At 40.4% G+C, this 18,519-nt stretch overlaps 1 protein-coding gene across 1 annotated transcript; it reads right to left on the reverse strand.

The window, feature by feature from the left end:
* Positions 1-477: 477 nt before the first annotated feature.
* Positions 478-15,825, reverse strand: slc9a8 (solute carrier family 9 member 8). Its single transcript, XM_007885555.2, has 16 exons — positions 15,536-15,825; positions 14,022-14,212; positions 13,116-13,196; positions 12,308-12,366; positions 11,972-12,055; positions 11,123-11,224; positions 9,905-9,939; positions 9,020-9,163; positions 8,620-8,758; positions 7,522-7,627; positions 6,865-6,981; positions 6,411-6,493; positions 5,511-5,622; positions 5,074-5,294; positions 4,693-4,839; positions 478-3,204 (listed from the first exon to the last, which is right to left on the reverse strand). The coding sequence occupies exons 1-16, from the start codon at positions 15,823-15,825 to the stop codon at positions 3,097-3,099; spliced, it is 2,019 nt and encodes a 672-aa protein (XP_007883746.2). The 3' UTR covers positions 478-3,096.
* Between the last annotated feature and the right edge of the window lie 2,694 nt (positions 15,826-18,519).

Consider the following 18,519-nt stretch of genomic DNA (forward strand, 5'->3'; position numbering starts at 1 on the left):
TTAACTTCCTTCAAATGTGCTCTGGTTGCTTGGGATGAATCTTTTGATTTAACTTTCTCGTATACAAAGGAAAATCCAAATCCTTTCATGACAAAGCTGGTTAGTGCCTCAAGCTCCTTCCAGGGTAGTTAGACTGGGACAAACGTGGAATTATATATCTTGTTTGACGTCAGGGCACTGTTGCTAAAATTATGATTTTACTCTTTATTTTATAACAGTCTGATATTAAATCTGAGTTCCAAATTCGAAGAGATCATTTGCCCACAACATATGCAGTCAATTACCTTACAGTATATTCTGTGAAGTGCTTTGAGATGTTTCAAAGATGTGATAAGGCTCTATATCAAATGCAAGGATTATTATTACTGAAGTGAGCATAAATCAACACCAACAAGCTCAACATCCATTTTTTCCATTTCAATGACAATTTACTTGCAGTCGGATGCCACCAATCTTTATCACACAAAGTCAGAACTATTTTTTTTTAAATCAATGGCAATTTTATTTTAAATACTATTAGATCCCAAATATTATCTCATAATGACATTTCAAAATACCCTTATAAATATACAAAAAATAATAAAGCACTTCTTATGTACACACACACACAAACACACATTTCACTGTAAAATTTTACACTCCAGCATTTTCAGAAAAACTGCAAATTAGTTACAAAGCATAAATTAGTCAGTGAAAGGCGAACATTCAAAAGTGATGAAGCGCATTCTTCATTACAAGGTATGGGACACCTCATTCGATTTTTAAAATATAATCATTGTGCACAGCTGATAGGAAATCGCACATTAAATGACAACCTGGGAAGAATGGTCTTGATTTCACAACTAGATGATGATAGATTAGAGTTTCAGACCAGCTACAACACTCCAATCCCATCAAATAAAGAGCTATAGTGTTTACAGATGGGCATCCAGCTAGGCACTCCCCCGAAGAGAAGAAAAAAATACTAGATGTTGGTCTACATTTTTTCATTCAATCAATAATGTCGGGAGAATCTTGATGAAATGGGTAAATAAAATAAAGTCTTAGGGTGTAACTTTCCAGTCTTTAAAGTGTAGCATCTCTAACAGACACAAAACTCTTGTTGTCCAGCTAATAATTATCTTTAACTAATCCAATGAACACCAAGGGAGATTTGCTTAAAGTTTTTTAAAAAATTGAGATAAGTAATAAACAATGATTGCTTTGCAACTGACATTGCATTCCAGTGATTGCATTTTCATTCAATGTGAACTACACAAAAAAAAGCAGTTGTTTATTTTTAAAAAATCCAAATTATGTATGAGAAGCTTGAAAGTTAACTTATTACAATTTGCACTGATCAACAGCCCATTTTAATGATGAACAGTCCAATTCAATGCAAAATTAGGATTACTGTTGAGTTGTGTGAGGTGGGGCCTCATTCTTCCCGATTTCATGTGTAAAAATCAACATTTAAGATATCAAAACTTTAAAGCCATGAGGTATGTAGGAAACAGCCAAAAGTTACCATTCCAGTTAACAGAATTATCCAAATAGCTAATATATCACCCAGATAGAGATAAAACTTTTCAGACATTTCAAATAACAGTTTCCTGTGACCTGTTGAGTACTCTCATAAAAACAGTTTAAATTTCCACAAAATACCGATCTGCGTGTTTTCCCAGGTGATTTTTAAGCAGCAAAGATATTTTTAAAAATAACATGAATACAAGTACAAAGTGCAAAATTAATGAGCATAAATCTGGTAAGAATTCAACACAAAGTGATCTTGCATACTTAAGCCAAAAGGTGGTCATTACATAACAACTTTGCAGATCCTGCATGTTTGGATTACCTGCATCACATGCAAAAGACTTTAGGATTGGCACTGACGGACAACTCATACCAAGAAAGCAGTCTTGCCCAATGACTAAAAGTAGGGAGAATTGAAAATGGAGAAAGGGCATAGAATGTTTTCCTTATATTTGTAACGAACAATTGTGGATTTGTTTTATTTAATTTCTAGTTTCTAATTTCCCATTACTTGTTCATCCGCAATTTGTTTTTGTACTACAGCAACTACCCAGAAGACCTCATATGTATGTAGACTCGTTGTCGAGAGAGAATGTCAGCAAGTTCTTACTATGAATCTCTTTATGATGATGCTCGTCTCAAACTGGTCAGCACCAGATATGCTTATAGTTGAGACAATAGAATTATAAGATGTTCGGTCTCTGTAAAAGTCTAATGCCTTTACTGTTAAAGACTTCAATCCACAAACGCAGCTAAAAACTTTAAACAAATTCCAATCTGACAATAGACTAGAGGTACTTGTAATCTAAGATTCAAACCTGCCTCTATCTGGTCCGAAGCCAGTTCTTCACAATGCACACTTATTTCAGATTTTTGTTAGATGGATTAGAATTAAAATCATGACCCAAATCTTCTTTATTGCTACAGATCAGTTTTAAATCTTTGTGCCTTAACATCTGTGCAACTGGACATCAATATCAGCAGGTAACAGAATAGGATATCAGTCTTGTGTGTGCGTGTGTTTGTTAAGGGGCTAATTGGAAAAACAAGTAGCTGATTTAGAGTTCCATACAATTAAGATGTTCCTTTAACATAACTTATTTGTAACTCATCAAAACAAATATGATCAATCACTCATCGTAAAAAATAGTAGATTCCTAACAGTTCCAGCTGTGCTTCTAAGCAAATAAAAGGAGGAAGTTAGCTCAGCAGTGCCATCGCCAGAAATTCTGTGGCACTGCATCACTCTGTGAATCAATTTGATTTTGAGATCAACTGCAGTGTTTACCACAAATGGTGATTTAGATCTATTAGGACAACCCATTTCCCAGGATTTCTCAATTACCCAACGGGGTTGAAACTTACATCTTCAGAATGTGAACAAACTAAAGTGCACGAACCAATGAACAATGTCCAAGTTGCCAGCAGAATTGCTTTGGATTTTGCACATTATGCCTTTTTCAAAAAAAAAAGTCAAAATGCAATTCTGTTGGGAGGTGGATTGAACCTAAGCAGTGCCAACCTTCTGCTGTAAACTGATAGAAACCGATTGTTGTGTAGCTGGATCTTTCAGCTGTCGGTTTGCTAAAGCAACTCTTGCTCATCATCTTCTGAGCCAGATGGTCCCTGACGCACCTCTTCATACCATTTATTGGTTAGGGTTTTCATTTGGATTCGGCCATGATGAAGATCCTAGAGAAGATGCACAAAGTTACTCAAACATGAGTAAATTTGGTTACGACTCAATGCTTCCTTAATTTTATTGCTCTGTACATGAAGACTTAAGCTTAAAAAACAGAAGCAGAGATTACAAGGTCATAAAAAAAGGTGCAAATAGTATCGGGGCACAATAATCCTTGCATTTTGACAAAAGTAGGACAGGCGGGAAACAAGCAAATAATAGAGCAAGGTGTCAGGGGAGATAGGCAACTCTCAATATTGACAATTCTGTTCCTCGTCTGATGGTTGAAATGGCAAGAATTTGCTGGAGAGGTAGCACTACTTCAGGAATGGGAATAATCTCTGGGCAATTCAACCAAAGGAAACACAACTAGGAGAATCAGAAACCTCCAATTTCTATCACGGAGATAATGCTGCAAATTCCACACAGAATGATATAACTTGCCTGAGTTAACATTTAAAAACAAGCTGATGACATAATGGCAGCATCCTGAATGACAATAAATGCAGGACATGGTATCCAGTAATATGTGTGCCACTGCAGCTGCTAGATCTGAACCATTGTAGCACACACTCAATAGCTGCGAAATTCAATGCATGCAATGCTTGAAATTCAATATTTAGAATGCTGTCATCCCTCTCCCACCAAAATCAGTGAAATAACATCTGAAACAATGGAAGTTTAAGAAGGAATAGCCAAGACAATATTTATGATTTGCATTTTAACTTGCAATCGAGTGAGTCTTCCGAAACCTTCCAGAAATTGCTGCACAATAGTTAATTAATTCAAATGAATATCAGATTTATTAATTGTTTAACCAGATGAATTGAAATATTACACACACGCTCACAATTGATGGGCTGTTATGCAGTTTGTGCCGCAATTCGAGCGTTATGTGTAGTAAAAAAAAAAAAGTTGAAAGATAAGATTGATTTTGTTCTTCCAGGAGTAATACTGCAATCATTAACGGATGCATGAACACTGCTGTCTCAATGGAATACTTCGGCATTAAAGGCAAAAGCTAAATGCCAATAATGTTGATGAATACTCCAGCCTAATTGTATCAACATATCAGATGGCAACTAACATCTGGTGTGTCAGTTGGTCAGCAGATGTTAAAATGCTCCTCTTTGTACCATGGAACAGGTGTTTGCTTGTCACAAGTCAAACTGTTGAGCGTTTTTATACTAACTATCACTGAGCACAAGACTGACCAACGTAGATTTGCCACGATCATTTCTATTTGAATTTTTCAGCAGGCCCATGTTGGGACTAGGAAACAACTAGAATGTAATACTGCATTAACCTGAACTGAACAAAAAGCTAACAATAGTTATTAATAACAGATATAATGACTTTAGAAAAATTGAATTATCTTTTGTCTTCATTAAAACAAACACTAGATCCCTATATATGCAAAACATACTCCTAGAGATTCCACTTCAGAAAGTAAAAATCTGCTTTAGTCATTATTTTAAGATAAAATTAGGAGCACCAACCTCTGGAGTCAGCCTTCGTGTAAAGAAAGGATTCAGATATTTTGCGTCAAACCACAGAAAACCTTTCAGATTGTGCCTTTTGATGTAATGTGCCTCATATTCCTCCTCTGTTAGCTCTGAAAGGTGCTCACTTTCAATTGTGTTTCCCTGGAAACAACAGCACCCAATTAGAAGACTGTACATACCAAATTGACTTGACTTAATTCATCGGGTTTGTCAGCAACAATTTTTACATCCATTCCCACCACAAGTTCAAATGTACATATTCCATTGGCCAACTATGTTGGCAGCCTCTTTGTAAAAAGTTGCTGGGCTGAAATGAATTCAAAATGAAAGGAAATCTAAAATGGGAAAAAGCAGATAATTATGTGAATCAAATACCATCTTCTCGGTTTTGCTGAGCGTAATGTCTTTCTTGTTTCTGCGACGAGTTTTGGGATCTTCAATATCCAGGAGTCTGGTGAGAGGCATTGTTCCTCCGCCCAAAACCAGAATTGTGAACAGTACAATAACAATGGTGGTGGTCCCAATAAGCTGGCGTTTCTCTATGGGCTTCATCTCCAAATGTAGACTCAAGGCGTAAGGAATTGCACCCCGTAGCCCTAACATGACAAAATGGGTAGGAAAAGAAAGATTAATTTGATGATGGAAAATAGGCCATTGGATTTTGTAACAATAATATTTTACTCTAGCTTTGGAATAGAACACCATTAGGAATTGATAGAATTGCAGTAATCATAGCTTACTCTTCCGCCAGGAACTAAATCCTTGAGTCCAACATGCAATTTAAACTTTTTTTAAAAAAATTAACCACTTACCACTGAACCACATAACAAACATCATTTTAGGCGTAATCTTGTGATCTCGAAAGAAGTTCAGGAAGTAGGAGAGAGGGAAGATATTCAGTGCTCTGGCTAGTAGGACAAGTACCTGCAAATAATCAAAATCTTATTAGTAATAGTAAGTACAACAAGCAAAGAATAACTAATTTTAGTTCTGGATGCTTGAAGGAAAAATCTAGCAGATTGCAAAACTACCAGATCAATATCTGAATATATCAACTGCAAACAGAAAGTGGAAACGTCTTAATTTTAACATTCATTGAACTAAGATTAAGCAAAAAAGTCAACAGCATTTTTTCATATTTCAATTGTGTGCAGGTCTACAGCATCACAGTTGCCACTACAAAAGCTATACTACTCAGAGTGAGCCACCTTAAGTATTCTACACAAGCCCTCTCTTTGTGTTTATTTTAGATGAAGTTTGATCTTCTCTCTTCCCGTCGCTCTCTGCGCTGCCTCTCACAAGATTATACGAGGCAGCACTAAACTCCAAAGAGATTACATGGGGCAAACTGTAGTGTTTGGCTGTAGTATTAGAACAATCTGTCATAACATGTAGGAGCAGGAGTAGGCCATTCAGCCCTTTGAGCCTGCCTCGCCATTCAATCATGGCTGATCTTCTAATCTAACTCCAGCTAATACCATAACCCTGCCTTATCCCCATATCCCTTAATCCCTTTTGCAATAAGAAATCTATCTATCTCAGTCTTGAATATGTTCCAGGACTGAGCGTCAACAGCCCTTTGGGGTAGGGAGTTCCATACATTCACCACCCTTTGAGTGAAGTCATCTTTCCATAAGAATTAAGGCAGGTGGCTAGTAAAAAGTAAATTATTATATGTTAAATGACTAAGAATTAAACTAAAATATACTCACAATGCACCAGATAACAAATGAAATTTCGAACTTGTGAGGAAAGCTGAATATAGCCAGACCAATATAAGCAAAGACGCACGTTTCTGTGAAGACAACAGAATTTTACACTTTATTGGTGATTTTATCAGAGTTGATTTTAGCAAGCACTTGAAGTTCGTGTCCTTATTAAAATCAAAACATTACATTCTGTCAATTTAATAGCAGGTGGAAACAAATAGTGATGTGAGCATTACTGTTGATACCACCGATTTCATTTGTTCTAGAATTTCCACATAAATTATGATTTTCTAGTGCTCCATTGCACAACGCTTAAATCAATTTTGGCATCTTTTTTAAAATCTTTTATTATCTGTTATTTTTTTAAAACAGATATCCAAGTACTCCCTAATGAATTATTGCTTTGCCAAATTCAAAGTGAATAACTTTGAATAATGGACACAAAATAAATACGTACCACACATGAAAGCCACAGTACGCAGCGTTTGCTGCATAAGAATCTGTGTAACTGGAGAGAGGTTATGGTGAGCATAGTGAGACATCACAATGCCAGAAAACAGAATAGCCATAATACCTGGAACACAAAGAAGAAATAAAATCAGTAAACTTATGGAAAGCAGTACATGTTAAAAACAAAAAAGGTAAAATAGCAATCACTTTCATTCTTAATGTTTTGCAACCCTTTTTAAAGAAAATAAAACTTTTTTTCAACTGAACGTTGTTTATCAATGCAAATTATGGGGTAAGAAAGAAAGTTCTATGAAATGCAACAGGCTCAAACTTTCACATGGTAAAACTCAGCATCTCATTCCACTCAGTCCAGTCGTGGGTTTTAAGATAAGGAAATAATGTTGCATATTGATGCTGCATTAGCACTGTACTGGCTGCTCCCAACTCATCTTGTATCTCACAGCATTGTTATGTGTTTATGTTCTCTGCAAGTATTTATTTGGACACTAAACTGTAAAGAAACTTTCCATGGAACTCATGATAACAGGCAAGTGAACAGAAGGGAGAAGAGAAGAACAACCGAATGATTTAGAGGCATTTTGTTTAAACATAAACATAAGTCTGTTTACATAACAAGGGAAAGAACATTCATATCAAAGCTTACCAGACAACTTGATACCCTCAGCAAGTCCATAAGGAAGGTAGGCAAAGATTATCATCATCCCAAACTCCAATGATGGAGTCTTTCTGAGATCTATATGCTTTAAGAGGTAAATGCTCAAATGTTAAGAAAAAAATGCAAACAATACAATGAGCTGCATCACACTTGCATCAAATTTAAATGCTTGAGGTCTGTCGTGTATGAGATGCATTGAACACAGATGAACAAGCATTTTAATCAGCCATGGACTCTGATTCAGTATAAACTAAGCAAGAGACAACATGTAACACATTTCTGCATCCTTCTCGCTAAAGCATAGCATTCTTGTGGTGGGCGAATTCAATATTACACTTTGTGGGCAAATGTTGAAAAAAATAAAGGTTGCTTAAAGTGCAAAATGTTCCTAAATATTCCATTAGTAAATGGTTATTTTTGATAATGTTCATAATGTTTGAATCTCTGCTGGAGCTTCGAGAAAACGGAAATATAAACATCTCCGATTGAATAATCAACATCAACAAATTATATTTGTACAGCAAAAACAGACCCTTTGTCAGAACTGGGGCTTTTGGGAGGGAGAGGCTTTTAAGGGCTAACAAAGAGGGGGGAGGCAGGGCAGGGAAGACAAAGGAGAAATGGGGTACACGGCAGGGGATGATGAGTTAAAAGAGGTGTTAATGACGCAAAAACAAAGGGGATCGCAACAAAGTAGGGGAATAGAGGTGTTAATAGTGCAGAGGTGTTAATGAGAAATAGAAGTGTTAACACCTCTATTCCCCTGCTTTGTTGCAATCCCCCCCCCCCCCCCCGCCTTTGTTTTTGCGTCATTAACACACCTTTATCATCCCCATCATCCCCTGCCCGCGACCCCATTTTCTCCTTTGTCTGTTAGCCCTTAATAGCGTCTCCCTCCCAACATACCCGAAACGTTGACTCACTTTCCTTTCTCCATAGATGCTGCCTGACCTGCTGAGTGTTCCCAGCGACTTCAGTTTTTGTTTTCAGATTTCCAGCATCTGCAGTATTTTGTGTTTAGTTTATATTTGTATAGCGCCTTTCCTGCTAAGAGGAGGTCCCAAGGCTCAAGCAAAAGAAGGATATCAATGCAGAGATAAGTCCAGTAAGAGTTCCAAGTGCTGCAGATCCAAAAAACATCTTCAGGAAGTAGCCCAAAGCTTGCAGAAAGGTGTGCCATCCACTCACATTGGACGTGTTCTCTCTGGCTAAGCCTTCTGCGGTGCTGTTGGTATAAGCAAATACTCACATGAGATGATCCAGTTTTCACCAAATAATTGCTACATGCCATAGCCAATATTTTTCAACAACTGGAATGTTTTATTACATTCACCTAAAATTTGCTTTTAGGTGAACAAACAAGTGAAGTTACAGAATAATGTCCTTCAGAATAACCTGCTGCAGATCTACTAATTCAAAATGCTAAATTAAGTGGCATATAATTCAGCAGGCTATATAAGGTAAAGAATGAGAGAAATAGTCTTACTTTGTAAGGACAATAGAAACTGCATCATTCAGAATGCTTTCTCCAAACACCAACATGTTCAGAACAGGATCCACATTTAGAGCATTAAAGATGGCAATTGTAGCAACTGGATCAACGGCAGATATTAAGGAACCAAATGCAAAGCTGCAAAAATAAAAAGGACATCACCATATCTCAGAAATATATATTGAATAATTACATTAGTTGTCCAAGACCTTTCAAATTTGAAAAAGAATACTCTGCAGCTGCTGTTGCATTATGAGTAATAACCACTTCCTTTCATACAGATAAAAATAATTTAAAAAAATTAAAGTAAAAACTCAGTTCTTTTTCCAGGTGCAATGCAGCAGAAGGTGAGAGTGAAGATTCTCTGATAAAATGTTATCCAATGGTATGCAAAAACAGTTAACATGTGAAAGACTTATTGAGGTAACTAATAACTGTCTAAGATGTATAAAAGCATGTTACCAAGCTAGTTTCCCTACCTATTACTGGACTTTCTATTCCTCTTTTGTCTCAGGCCTTCCCATATCACCTTATGTATACTTTCAAGAGTGCCAGCTTTCTATCCGACAATACGTGATATGATATTGAGTACATTTATGGAGATGAAAGTTCAATCCATGTCCAATTTCCTTCTCTTGAAGTTGACCACTCTGATTTTGGAGAGCACTCTACTCAGTAGAAAACTTCTGAAACTCAGGCTCAAATGTCCCAGTTGTATTCTCATTATGAAAAAAAAACCTCTAAAGGCATTTGGTTAAGAATCCACAATTGCAATGTTACACAAGCACAAAGTGACAAATGGATGATTAAATGAACAAGAAAAGTGTGTACAATCCCTTACTTTTTCAAAAAATAAAAAACAGAAAAAAATTAAATTACCTGTCTGTTACAGTGAGTTGATATATAACTTCAGCCTAAAAAGGAGAGAAAAAGTGTTGAAGCTGATGTAATTCCAAACTAAAGCTCTATTGTTAAATTGGATTGGATTTTCCACAGATGGCATGTTCTGATTTGATGTGTACACACACTGTACACTTACATCATTTAACTTTGTTATCTTAACAGTAAAAATATCTCAAAGATTAAATAAATTGTACCTATAAAGATTCGAGTGTGAGATTCAGTTATGCATTATGCACAACCTGTGTAACACATTTAGGAAATGCTTTCAATAGCCCACCCTGATGGAACATTAGAGATTAATAAAATAAATATATTTAATACTGCAAAACAATTACAGAGCAGCTCAAGTCTTTCTGTAAAGACCAGTATTTTGAAAAGCTAGAATTTAAAAATGGAATTCAGTTCAAAATAAGGAGATGAATAATTTAAACCTCATTATTGCAGTTATCCATTAATTTCCAAGCAAATAATACCCTTGGTAAACAAACTTGATAGTAGCAACACATTTAATAAAATTGCTTTAAGATAAAGTGCAGACTCACATTGAGTGCTTCGGGTTTCCTTTGCTGAAAGGGTGGTGGAGGCTGATTTGATAACTACTTTTAAAAACGCGGTGGATGGGTATTTGAGGAGGACGGGTTTGCAGGGTTATGGGGAAAGGGCTGGGGAGTGGGATTGACATTAATTGCTCGATTCAAAGAGCCGGAACAAACTCGATGGGCCGAATGGCCTCTTTTTGTGCTGTGCGATTCTATGATTCTAATTCCAAGTGGACTGCAAATTTACAGGAGTTTATACGTATTGCGTTAGGTCATGCATGTGCCCCCAACACATACATGTCCAATGCTTTAAATTACAAGAGTATGTTATATTTGGAACATTCATAGCACGTCTTCGATATACTTTCTGGTGCACTGTTGATTGAGGGATCAAGGTTAATTGGTGTGAGCCACTTTCCAACTGCCAGGATCCTGGAACATCATATCAGCTCCAGCTGTTAAACCAAAGCCAACACAACATTCTAAGCCAGATCGCCCTGGACGGATCTCAGTGAATGTCGCATCACTTGAGTGCAGTGGTCAGTGAGTCTCAATGACTCTGTACTGTGCTTTTCACATCACATTCACACATCAGAAAATCATAGAACGAGGACGTAAATGCATGCTGAAGTGAACAATGAGATCTCGCACTCACCTTACCGAGAAAATATACTCCACCGCCTACAACGAAAGCTGAAATAGCTGTGCCAATCACAGCGAAAAGGCTAATAGATCCTATATTCTGAAAAAAGTTACCCTGAGAAAAAAGATAGGAAAAGAAGTCAAACAATTAATATTTATTTTAATGCAATGTAATAAACATTGTCCCAAATTAATAGTTTTTCCACCATTACAGACAACTGGCACACAGTTCTAAGGTTGCATTCTCAAGTAGTCATTCTTTACATGCGAGCCTGTATAATTTGTGCAGACAAACTAACTGGGGATTGGTGTGATGCAAGAGAAAGCATTACTGACGAATCAAATCCTGTCCTGTTCAAAATACACACTTGGTTACTTTCCTCCAGTTCATTGAACAGTGGGATGGGGGAGGGGAAGGAGGGTCTAGCTGACAGTGGGAGAAACAGAGGACCGCAGATTTCTGGAACATCTGGAGATGATAAAGTGAAGAAACGGGGAGGGACGAGCAGGGCATTGGAGAAGTTGAGTCTGGAGGCGACAGAAGCAAGAATAAGGGTTTTGGCTGCATGGGGATTGAGATAATGCCAGAGGTGAGATTTGTTGCTGAAATGGACAAAAGCAGATTTGGTCAGAGCCCAGTTGAAAAGGTTTGTACAGGTTGCGTGAACAGCCAGGGAGGTTGATGTGCGCTGCAGGATTTGAATCACATGAGGTGAGGTGAGGGACTTTATAACTGGAGGCAATTGTTGTACTAAGTGGATTTATGGAGATGGGAAGTGCTTCAAACAAACTGTGATGTGGAGTGACTATGTGTTTTGTAAGTGAAAGTGTGAACTGTATTTTATTTCCCTCCCTTACATACCTTGTGTAGTGAATATCCAGATTCAAAAATAATGGGGGGTAGTAACAAGAGGAAAAACATGTTCGGACGAAACATTTCTTCTTCCTGTGAAGAATTAAAACATAATGGTACAAAGTTAGTGACTTTACAGACCTGAACCAATAACTAAAAGAATAAATATTTATTTACTGTGAAAGAATGGAAATCCTTTCTTTCAGGTTGTTTAAAATAAGCTAAGGAAAAATTAAAAGGAATATTGTTTTATTAAAATATAGTTCTCTTTCATTCTTAGAGATGACAGCAATGCACGTACCTCTATGCTATGGCAACTATTATTGACACCCACAAAACACGTACCTTCCAGTTTGCAAGGTGCTCTGATTCTATAATTTTAATCACAGCTCCCATAAAGATTCCTGCAAGAGAGAAAAAAACAAACCTTTAAAGTGCTGCAATAAAATGTATTCATTCAAACATTGTATTCGGTTGACATCCTGTGAGATGATGTGGGGACAAGAGGCAGTAATGGAAAAGACCTAAACTGAAATAAAGCACTCAGACCTCAACCTCTCAAGGGGGGAGAAATTTTAAGCTCTGAGTAGAACCAAATTAAAATACTTAACAAGCATTTAAAAAAAAGTTTTTTTTAAAAAAACCTTTTGTTAAAATGGGTGTTCCAGTTTATCACTGTAATTACAACTCAACCATAACGTCAAATCAGCAAAACAGATATTTGAACAGCTACCTTTCTTTTGATATTGCCGCACTGCACTCCTGTTGTACAGATATTAACATTCAACAGCAACAAAATTATATTTGTATAGCTGCAGGAGCAGCAGCATGTTTGTACCACAGAACTTCTGCATCACTCCCAAACTGGTAATAAAGAATGGAATTTACAAGATGTTAAGAACTACAGAAATGGCTTAAAATTTTAAAGATTTGATGCTATTGGTCAATTAGACTGAAAAAGATATTGTAGACTGCTGTTTTTAATATAACAGCATGTCACTTCATTCCCAATGAGGTTTAAATCTTTCTGATCCATTAAACGTTTTGATTCAATTTGACATCACTTTCATTAATAATTTAAATTATGTTTGCAGGGAACTGATTTGATAATGAAACCGACTCCCAAATTATTACAAAATTACTGTACACTTACCTAAAGATACAACTGCCACACTTTCTGGCAGGAAATGTAGTTTGTATTTAATCAGCAAATGCACCAATATGATACAAATAGCTGTGAAATAAATATCAAATATTTACATGTTAGATAGAAATAAATGTTCATTATATCACAAAAAAAGTGCACTGAAAATACTTAAGGCTAAATGGTTATAAAATAATGCATCTGTTAAATATTTACTTTCAAAGTACATGGCCATTAATATTAAAATTGAAAGAAACATAAAACAACTTCAAATAGAAAAACTAAAACAGAAGTTGCTGGAAACACTCAGCAGGTCAGGCTGCAAATAGGGGAGAAACGAAAATGGGTCAACGTCTTGATTCAAGTGTTCCCAGCGACTTCTGTTTTTGTTTCAGATTTTCAGCATTTGCAGTATTTCGTGTTTTGTTAAATGGAACAAATCCCACTTTGCACATAAACACAAGTTTACATTCAGCACAGGGAAGTAATCTTATTTTCACCTGGCATATTGATCAGATGTATCTGAATTAAATGTTTTGTTTTAGACCCACAGCAAGAAAACTACTTCGGTCATCAGAATTACTTCTCTAATTTACTGTGGCTATTCACTTCATATCAGTTTCGGAAACAAAGGTTTAAAAGCATGAACAGCTCATTCCCAAGAATAAACGTTTTAGGAACAACTCACACAAGATCAGAAAGGGAGATTTGGACGGTAAAACCTTTTCCCATTTGACCTCATACTTAAAAGAATGCACAATTTACTGTCCTTGCATTAAAAAATGTTAAAAATTGAAAAATTGTCCGGCCCTCTTCCTGATATCCCGTTAGTTGTTCCGCATGGAAATTCTAGAAAACAAATAACTTTCAAAACAATTTCTGAACAGACCAAGCTACTGTGTCCCAGTCACACACCCAATATAAGCAGACTGAAGAATATAGTCATTCCGCTCGACTGCTCTTCCTGCTGTGCTTCAACGCCAGTCTGAAGAGGGAGGATGGGTTTTGGTGGCGTTGGAGGAACTGGCACTGTAGTTGTCGCCCTCGAAGTGGAAGTAGTTTGCAACGTCGCATTTTCTTCCGTTGCGTTGCTTAAACGTGTGAAACTGGTGTAAAAAAAAAGCAGAAGCACCGCAGTAAGGAAATGATTGCTTTCTCTTTCAACAAGTAACGCATTCCATTTTTAGAAAGTGACAATAATGCCCCCGATACTCGTTACAATCAACACCCGTTTTTAAAACGATATACTTGACCTCCTCTCAGTTAACGTAAATCGACATAAATAAACCCATCGGCCAAATCAAACAAACCGTAGAACTTCAACAAACAAAAATGCAAGGGTTATTTTTATTATCACCATTATTCTAAACAACCCCTTATTTTATTTATTGTCGTCTCGAAGACCCGGTGAAAGGCGCGACATCAGACGCGCGGTTTAATGATGACGACTGTCACCAGAATCGGGTCGATTCCCTCGGCGCAGAGGCGGTGGAATGAAACTGGGTGGGTGGGTGGGTGGGAGGGAGGGGGTGAGAGGGGGCTACACCTTCATGAGATACATACCCGAGTTACAACAATCCCGGGGTGGGGGGGTGGGGGGGGTGGGGGGTGGGGGCGTCAGGGGGCAGAGACGGTCACAGGGGACTGTCAAAGCCAAGTCCTGTGTGCTGCACCACAGAGGCCACTGAGCACACACACACCCACCTTCCTCCCTCTCCCCCACCTTCCTCCCTCTCCCCCCCTCCCTCTCCCCCACCTTCCTCCCTCTCCCCCCCTCCCTCTCCCCCACCTTCCTCTCCCCCCTCCTCTCCCCCCTCCTCTCCCTCCCCTTCCTCTCCCCTCCTCCTTCCTCTCCCCCCTCCCCCACCTTCCTCTCCCCCCTCCTCCCCCCTCCTCTCCCCCCCCTCCCCCCTTCCTCTCCCCTCCTCCCCTCCCCCCCCCCCCACCTTCCTCTCCCCTCCTCCTTCCTCTCCCCCTCCCCCACCTTCCTCTCCCCTCCTCCTTCCTCTCCCCCCCCTCCCCCACCTTCCTCTCCCCTCCTCCTTCCTCTCCCCCCCTCCCCCACCTTCCTCTCCCTCCTCCTTCCTCTCCCCCCCTCCCTCCTCCTTCCTCTCCCCTCCTCCTTCCTCTCCCCTCCCCCCCTCCCCCCACCTTCCTCTCCCCCCCCCCCCCCCCCCCCCCCCCCCCCCCCTCCCCCCCCTTCCTCTCCCCCCCTCCCCCACCTTCCTCTCCCCCCCCCCCCCCCCTCTCCCCCCCCCCCCCCACCTTCCCCTCCCCCCTCCTTCCTCTCCCCCCCCTCCCCCACCTTCCTCTCCCCTCCTCCTCCCCCCTCCCCCACCTTCCTCTCCCCCCTCCCCCACCTTCCTCTCCCCCCCCTCCCCCACCTTCCTCTCCCCCCCACTATCGCCCCTCCTCCTCCTCCTCCTCACCTCTTCCGACCATCTTTCGGCAGCCTCTCCTCAGGCCCGGCCGAGGTGCTGGTCGCTTGGCTCTGGACGACGTCGACTCCTCCTCCTCCCCCTCCTCCTTGTTGCGCGGCCGAGCGGCCCGGCGGCTGAGGAGCGGCCTCGGCACTGCCGGCCAGAGAGGCCGAGGCCGCCGGTGGCGGTGGTGCCAACCGTGCCGGGTTCGCAGCCGCGCCCAGTACGGGCTCCAGGCAGCCCGAGGCGAGCAAGAGGGCGGTGAAGAAAGAGCGGGTCGCGCCCGCCGCCGCCGCCATGTCCGACTCTCTTTTCCGTGTTCGTTGCCGGTTGTTTACGGCCGGTTACCCGCGGGGCATCCTGGGAGTTGTAGTCCATCCGCCCCCATCACCGGAACTACAACTCCCGGCATCCCCTCCTCCTCCGCCTCCCCGCCCCACTCGCGCATGCGCGCTACTCCCACCCTGCCAAGCCAATGTCAATTTCCCTGCACAACACTGCAGAGAATGATAATAATAATAATAATATTATTCTATTATTATTAATAATAATAATAATAATAAACCCTTGCATTTGATACCGGGTCTTAGTCACGTCCTCGAGTCGTCCCAAAGCGCTTGGCCTGATTGATGCGCTGTGAAGCGAATCGAACTGCATATATTTTGTGGGATGTCGGAATTCTGAAATAAGAAAAAAGACAGAGGAGAGCGAGTTAACGCTTCGGGTCGGTGACCTTTTCGACAGAGCGCTTTGACGAAAGGTCGTCGACCCGAGACGTTAACTCAGTTTCCACTCTCCATAGGTGGCCCCCTGCGTGTTCCCGGCGACTTATGTTCTTATCTCAATTTCCCGGTGGCTTTTCCAGTCCAGATCCCCTTTCCAACCCAAATCCCATTTTTTTTTTGCCACCTTCTCCGTTTCTACTTCTGATTTCCGGCTTCCACAAAGTAGCCACGTTACAGACTGTAGCGTTCAACTCAATTAGTTTGTAACACTAAATCTTTCTTGAATTTGATAATGCGGCGGTCATAACCTGGGAAAGTCTCCAAAGAGTTTCACGGGTGATTTCTGTCAAGTCTAGTGGCTGTGTATTTGTAGGCAAACACAGCAGCCAATTTGACCTCCCAAACAATTCAAATAATTTAAATTGTGCAATTATTGGCCAGGACGCTGGGAGAAACTACCTTTTCAACTGAAATTTGGTGTAACATCATGTCTACAAACGCACCCGGTAATGAACTGAAAGGGTGGCGGAAGCCGATTTGATAACAGCTTTTAAGAGAGAATTAGATAATTATTTGGGGAGGACATGTTTTGCAAGTTTAATCTGTATTCACCACTTGCCCAGACAGGTACAGCTAAAATAACACTTGAGAAGCTCAACACCGTCCAGGAGAAAGCAGTTTGCTTGACTAACACCTCAGCCACTAGAGTTTCATTCTATCTCACCAACACACTGTGGCTGCAGTGTGACCTATCTACAGAACTGTAGCAACCTATCAATTTTATTTTTAAAGTATCTCCCAGTCCAGTGACCTCTACAATGATGGTTTCATGGGAACGCCTCCAATTCACTTGCCATCCAGACTTGGACAAATATCACTATTCCTTCATCGTCAACAGGTCAAATTCGGGAGTTCTCCATCATTGCTGGAGAACAACTGCTACAAAGGACCACCAGAGGTTGATAGAGAAGGATCCACTGCCACCTTTTTTTGGACAGCCAGGGATGGGAAATAAATCAAACCTTTGCCAGCCAGTGCCGTCCCCATCCTAAGTTAGATATCTGTGTTTCGTTCTCTCTCTCTCCCTCTCCTCCACTCCTCCTAAACCTACAGCATTTTGTTTCGACATTACACCAGTGGGATGCAGAATGCACCATAAATGAGTTCAAAGTGATGTATTGCACAGGTGCCAGTTGTACCACTGTACCTCCTCCTTGAACTACTTGCCTCAGGTGGTGAGAGGATCCTTTACACCGGAGAGATGCTCTGGGACGCCAGCCTGCACGCTGGACGCTACATAAACGCAAATTGTTGTGTTGTTCGTCTAACCCTTGGGGAGCAATTGTTTCGGTCAGAGCCTGCGGTGTTTGAGACGACTTGAAGACGCGATAAGGCGCTAAATCAAATGCAAGGATTATTATTATCATTATTATTATTCTAAGGCAAGGGCTGGCCCTGTGTGACATATCTTCCTATTAGTTTGGTTTCAGTGCCCCCCCCCCGAGGAACACACAGTTGGTTTTCAGGCCAGTGACCTTTTCTGTGTATCCTGACTCGGGAGTCCTGTAGCTCAGTGGTTAGAGCACTCGCTTTGCGATGGGACATTGCTGTGCGCAATTGGCTGCCGCGTTCGCCCACCAATATACAGTCAATTCACTTTACAGTGTGTTCCGTGAAGCGCTTTGGGACGTCCTCCCGACGTGAAACAGCGCCGTATCAAAATGCAAAGATTATTATTATTATTATTATTATTATGTCTCATCTCCAGCAGCAACTGTGGAAGCAACGTCTCTTTGCAGAGGGCTTTGTTGCCTCTTCTCCCTTCCTTCCTTCTTTGCATTTTTCTTTCCTGCCCTTCTCTCTCTCTCTCTCTTTCTCTCTTTCTCTCTCTGTGCACTTCCTGCATTTGCAGCACTGGGGTTTAATGCGGGGGGGGGGGGAGGATGTGTTTGTGGGCTTGGCCAAGTCTCCCCATCCTCCTCCTCCTCCTCCTCCCCTTTTTCCTCCCCTTCTCAGCCTCGAAACGAGTGGGATCGAAAGCAAAAAAAAAGCAGATCGATCTGTTGCAGATCGACAAGAAGGAGGAAGAGAAGAAGGAGAAGGAGGAAGAGGATTGGAAAGAGAGAGAGAGAGAGAGAGAGAGAGAAAACACAAAGATAATCTTTTGAGTGATCAGATAAACGATGTTATAGAAGATTTAAAGGGGGTTCAGCAGCAGAAGGAGGAACCTTCCCCTCTCTCTCTCTCTCTGAATATATATATATCATT

Source organism: Callorhinchus milii, unplaced genomic scaffold (assembly GCF_018977255.1).
Source record: "Callorhinchus milii isolate IMCB2004 unplaced genomic scaffold, IMCB_Cmil_1.0 Scaffold18, whole genome shotgun sequence".
NCBI lineage: Eukaryota > Metazoa > Chordata > Chondrichthyes > Chimaeriformes > Callorhinchidae > Callorhinchus > Callorhinchus milii.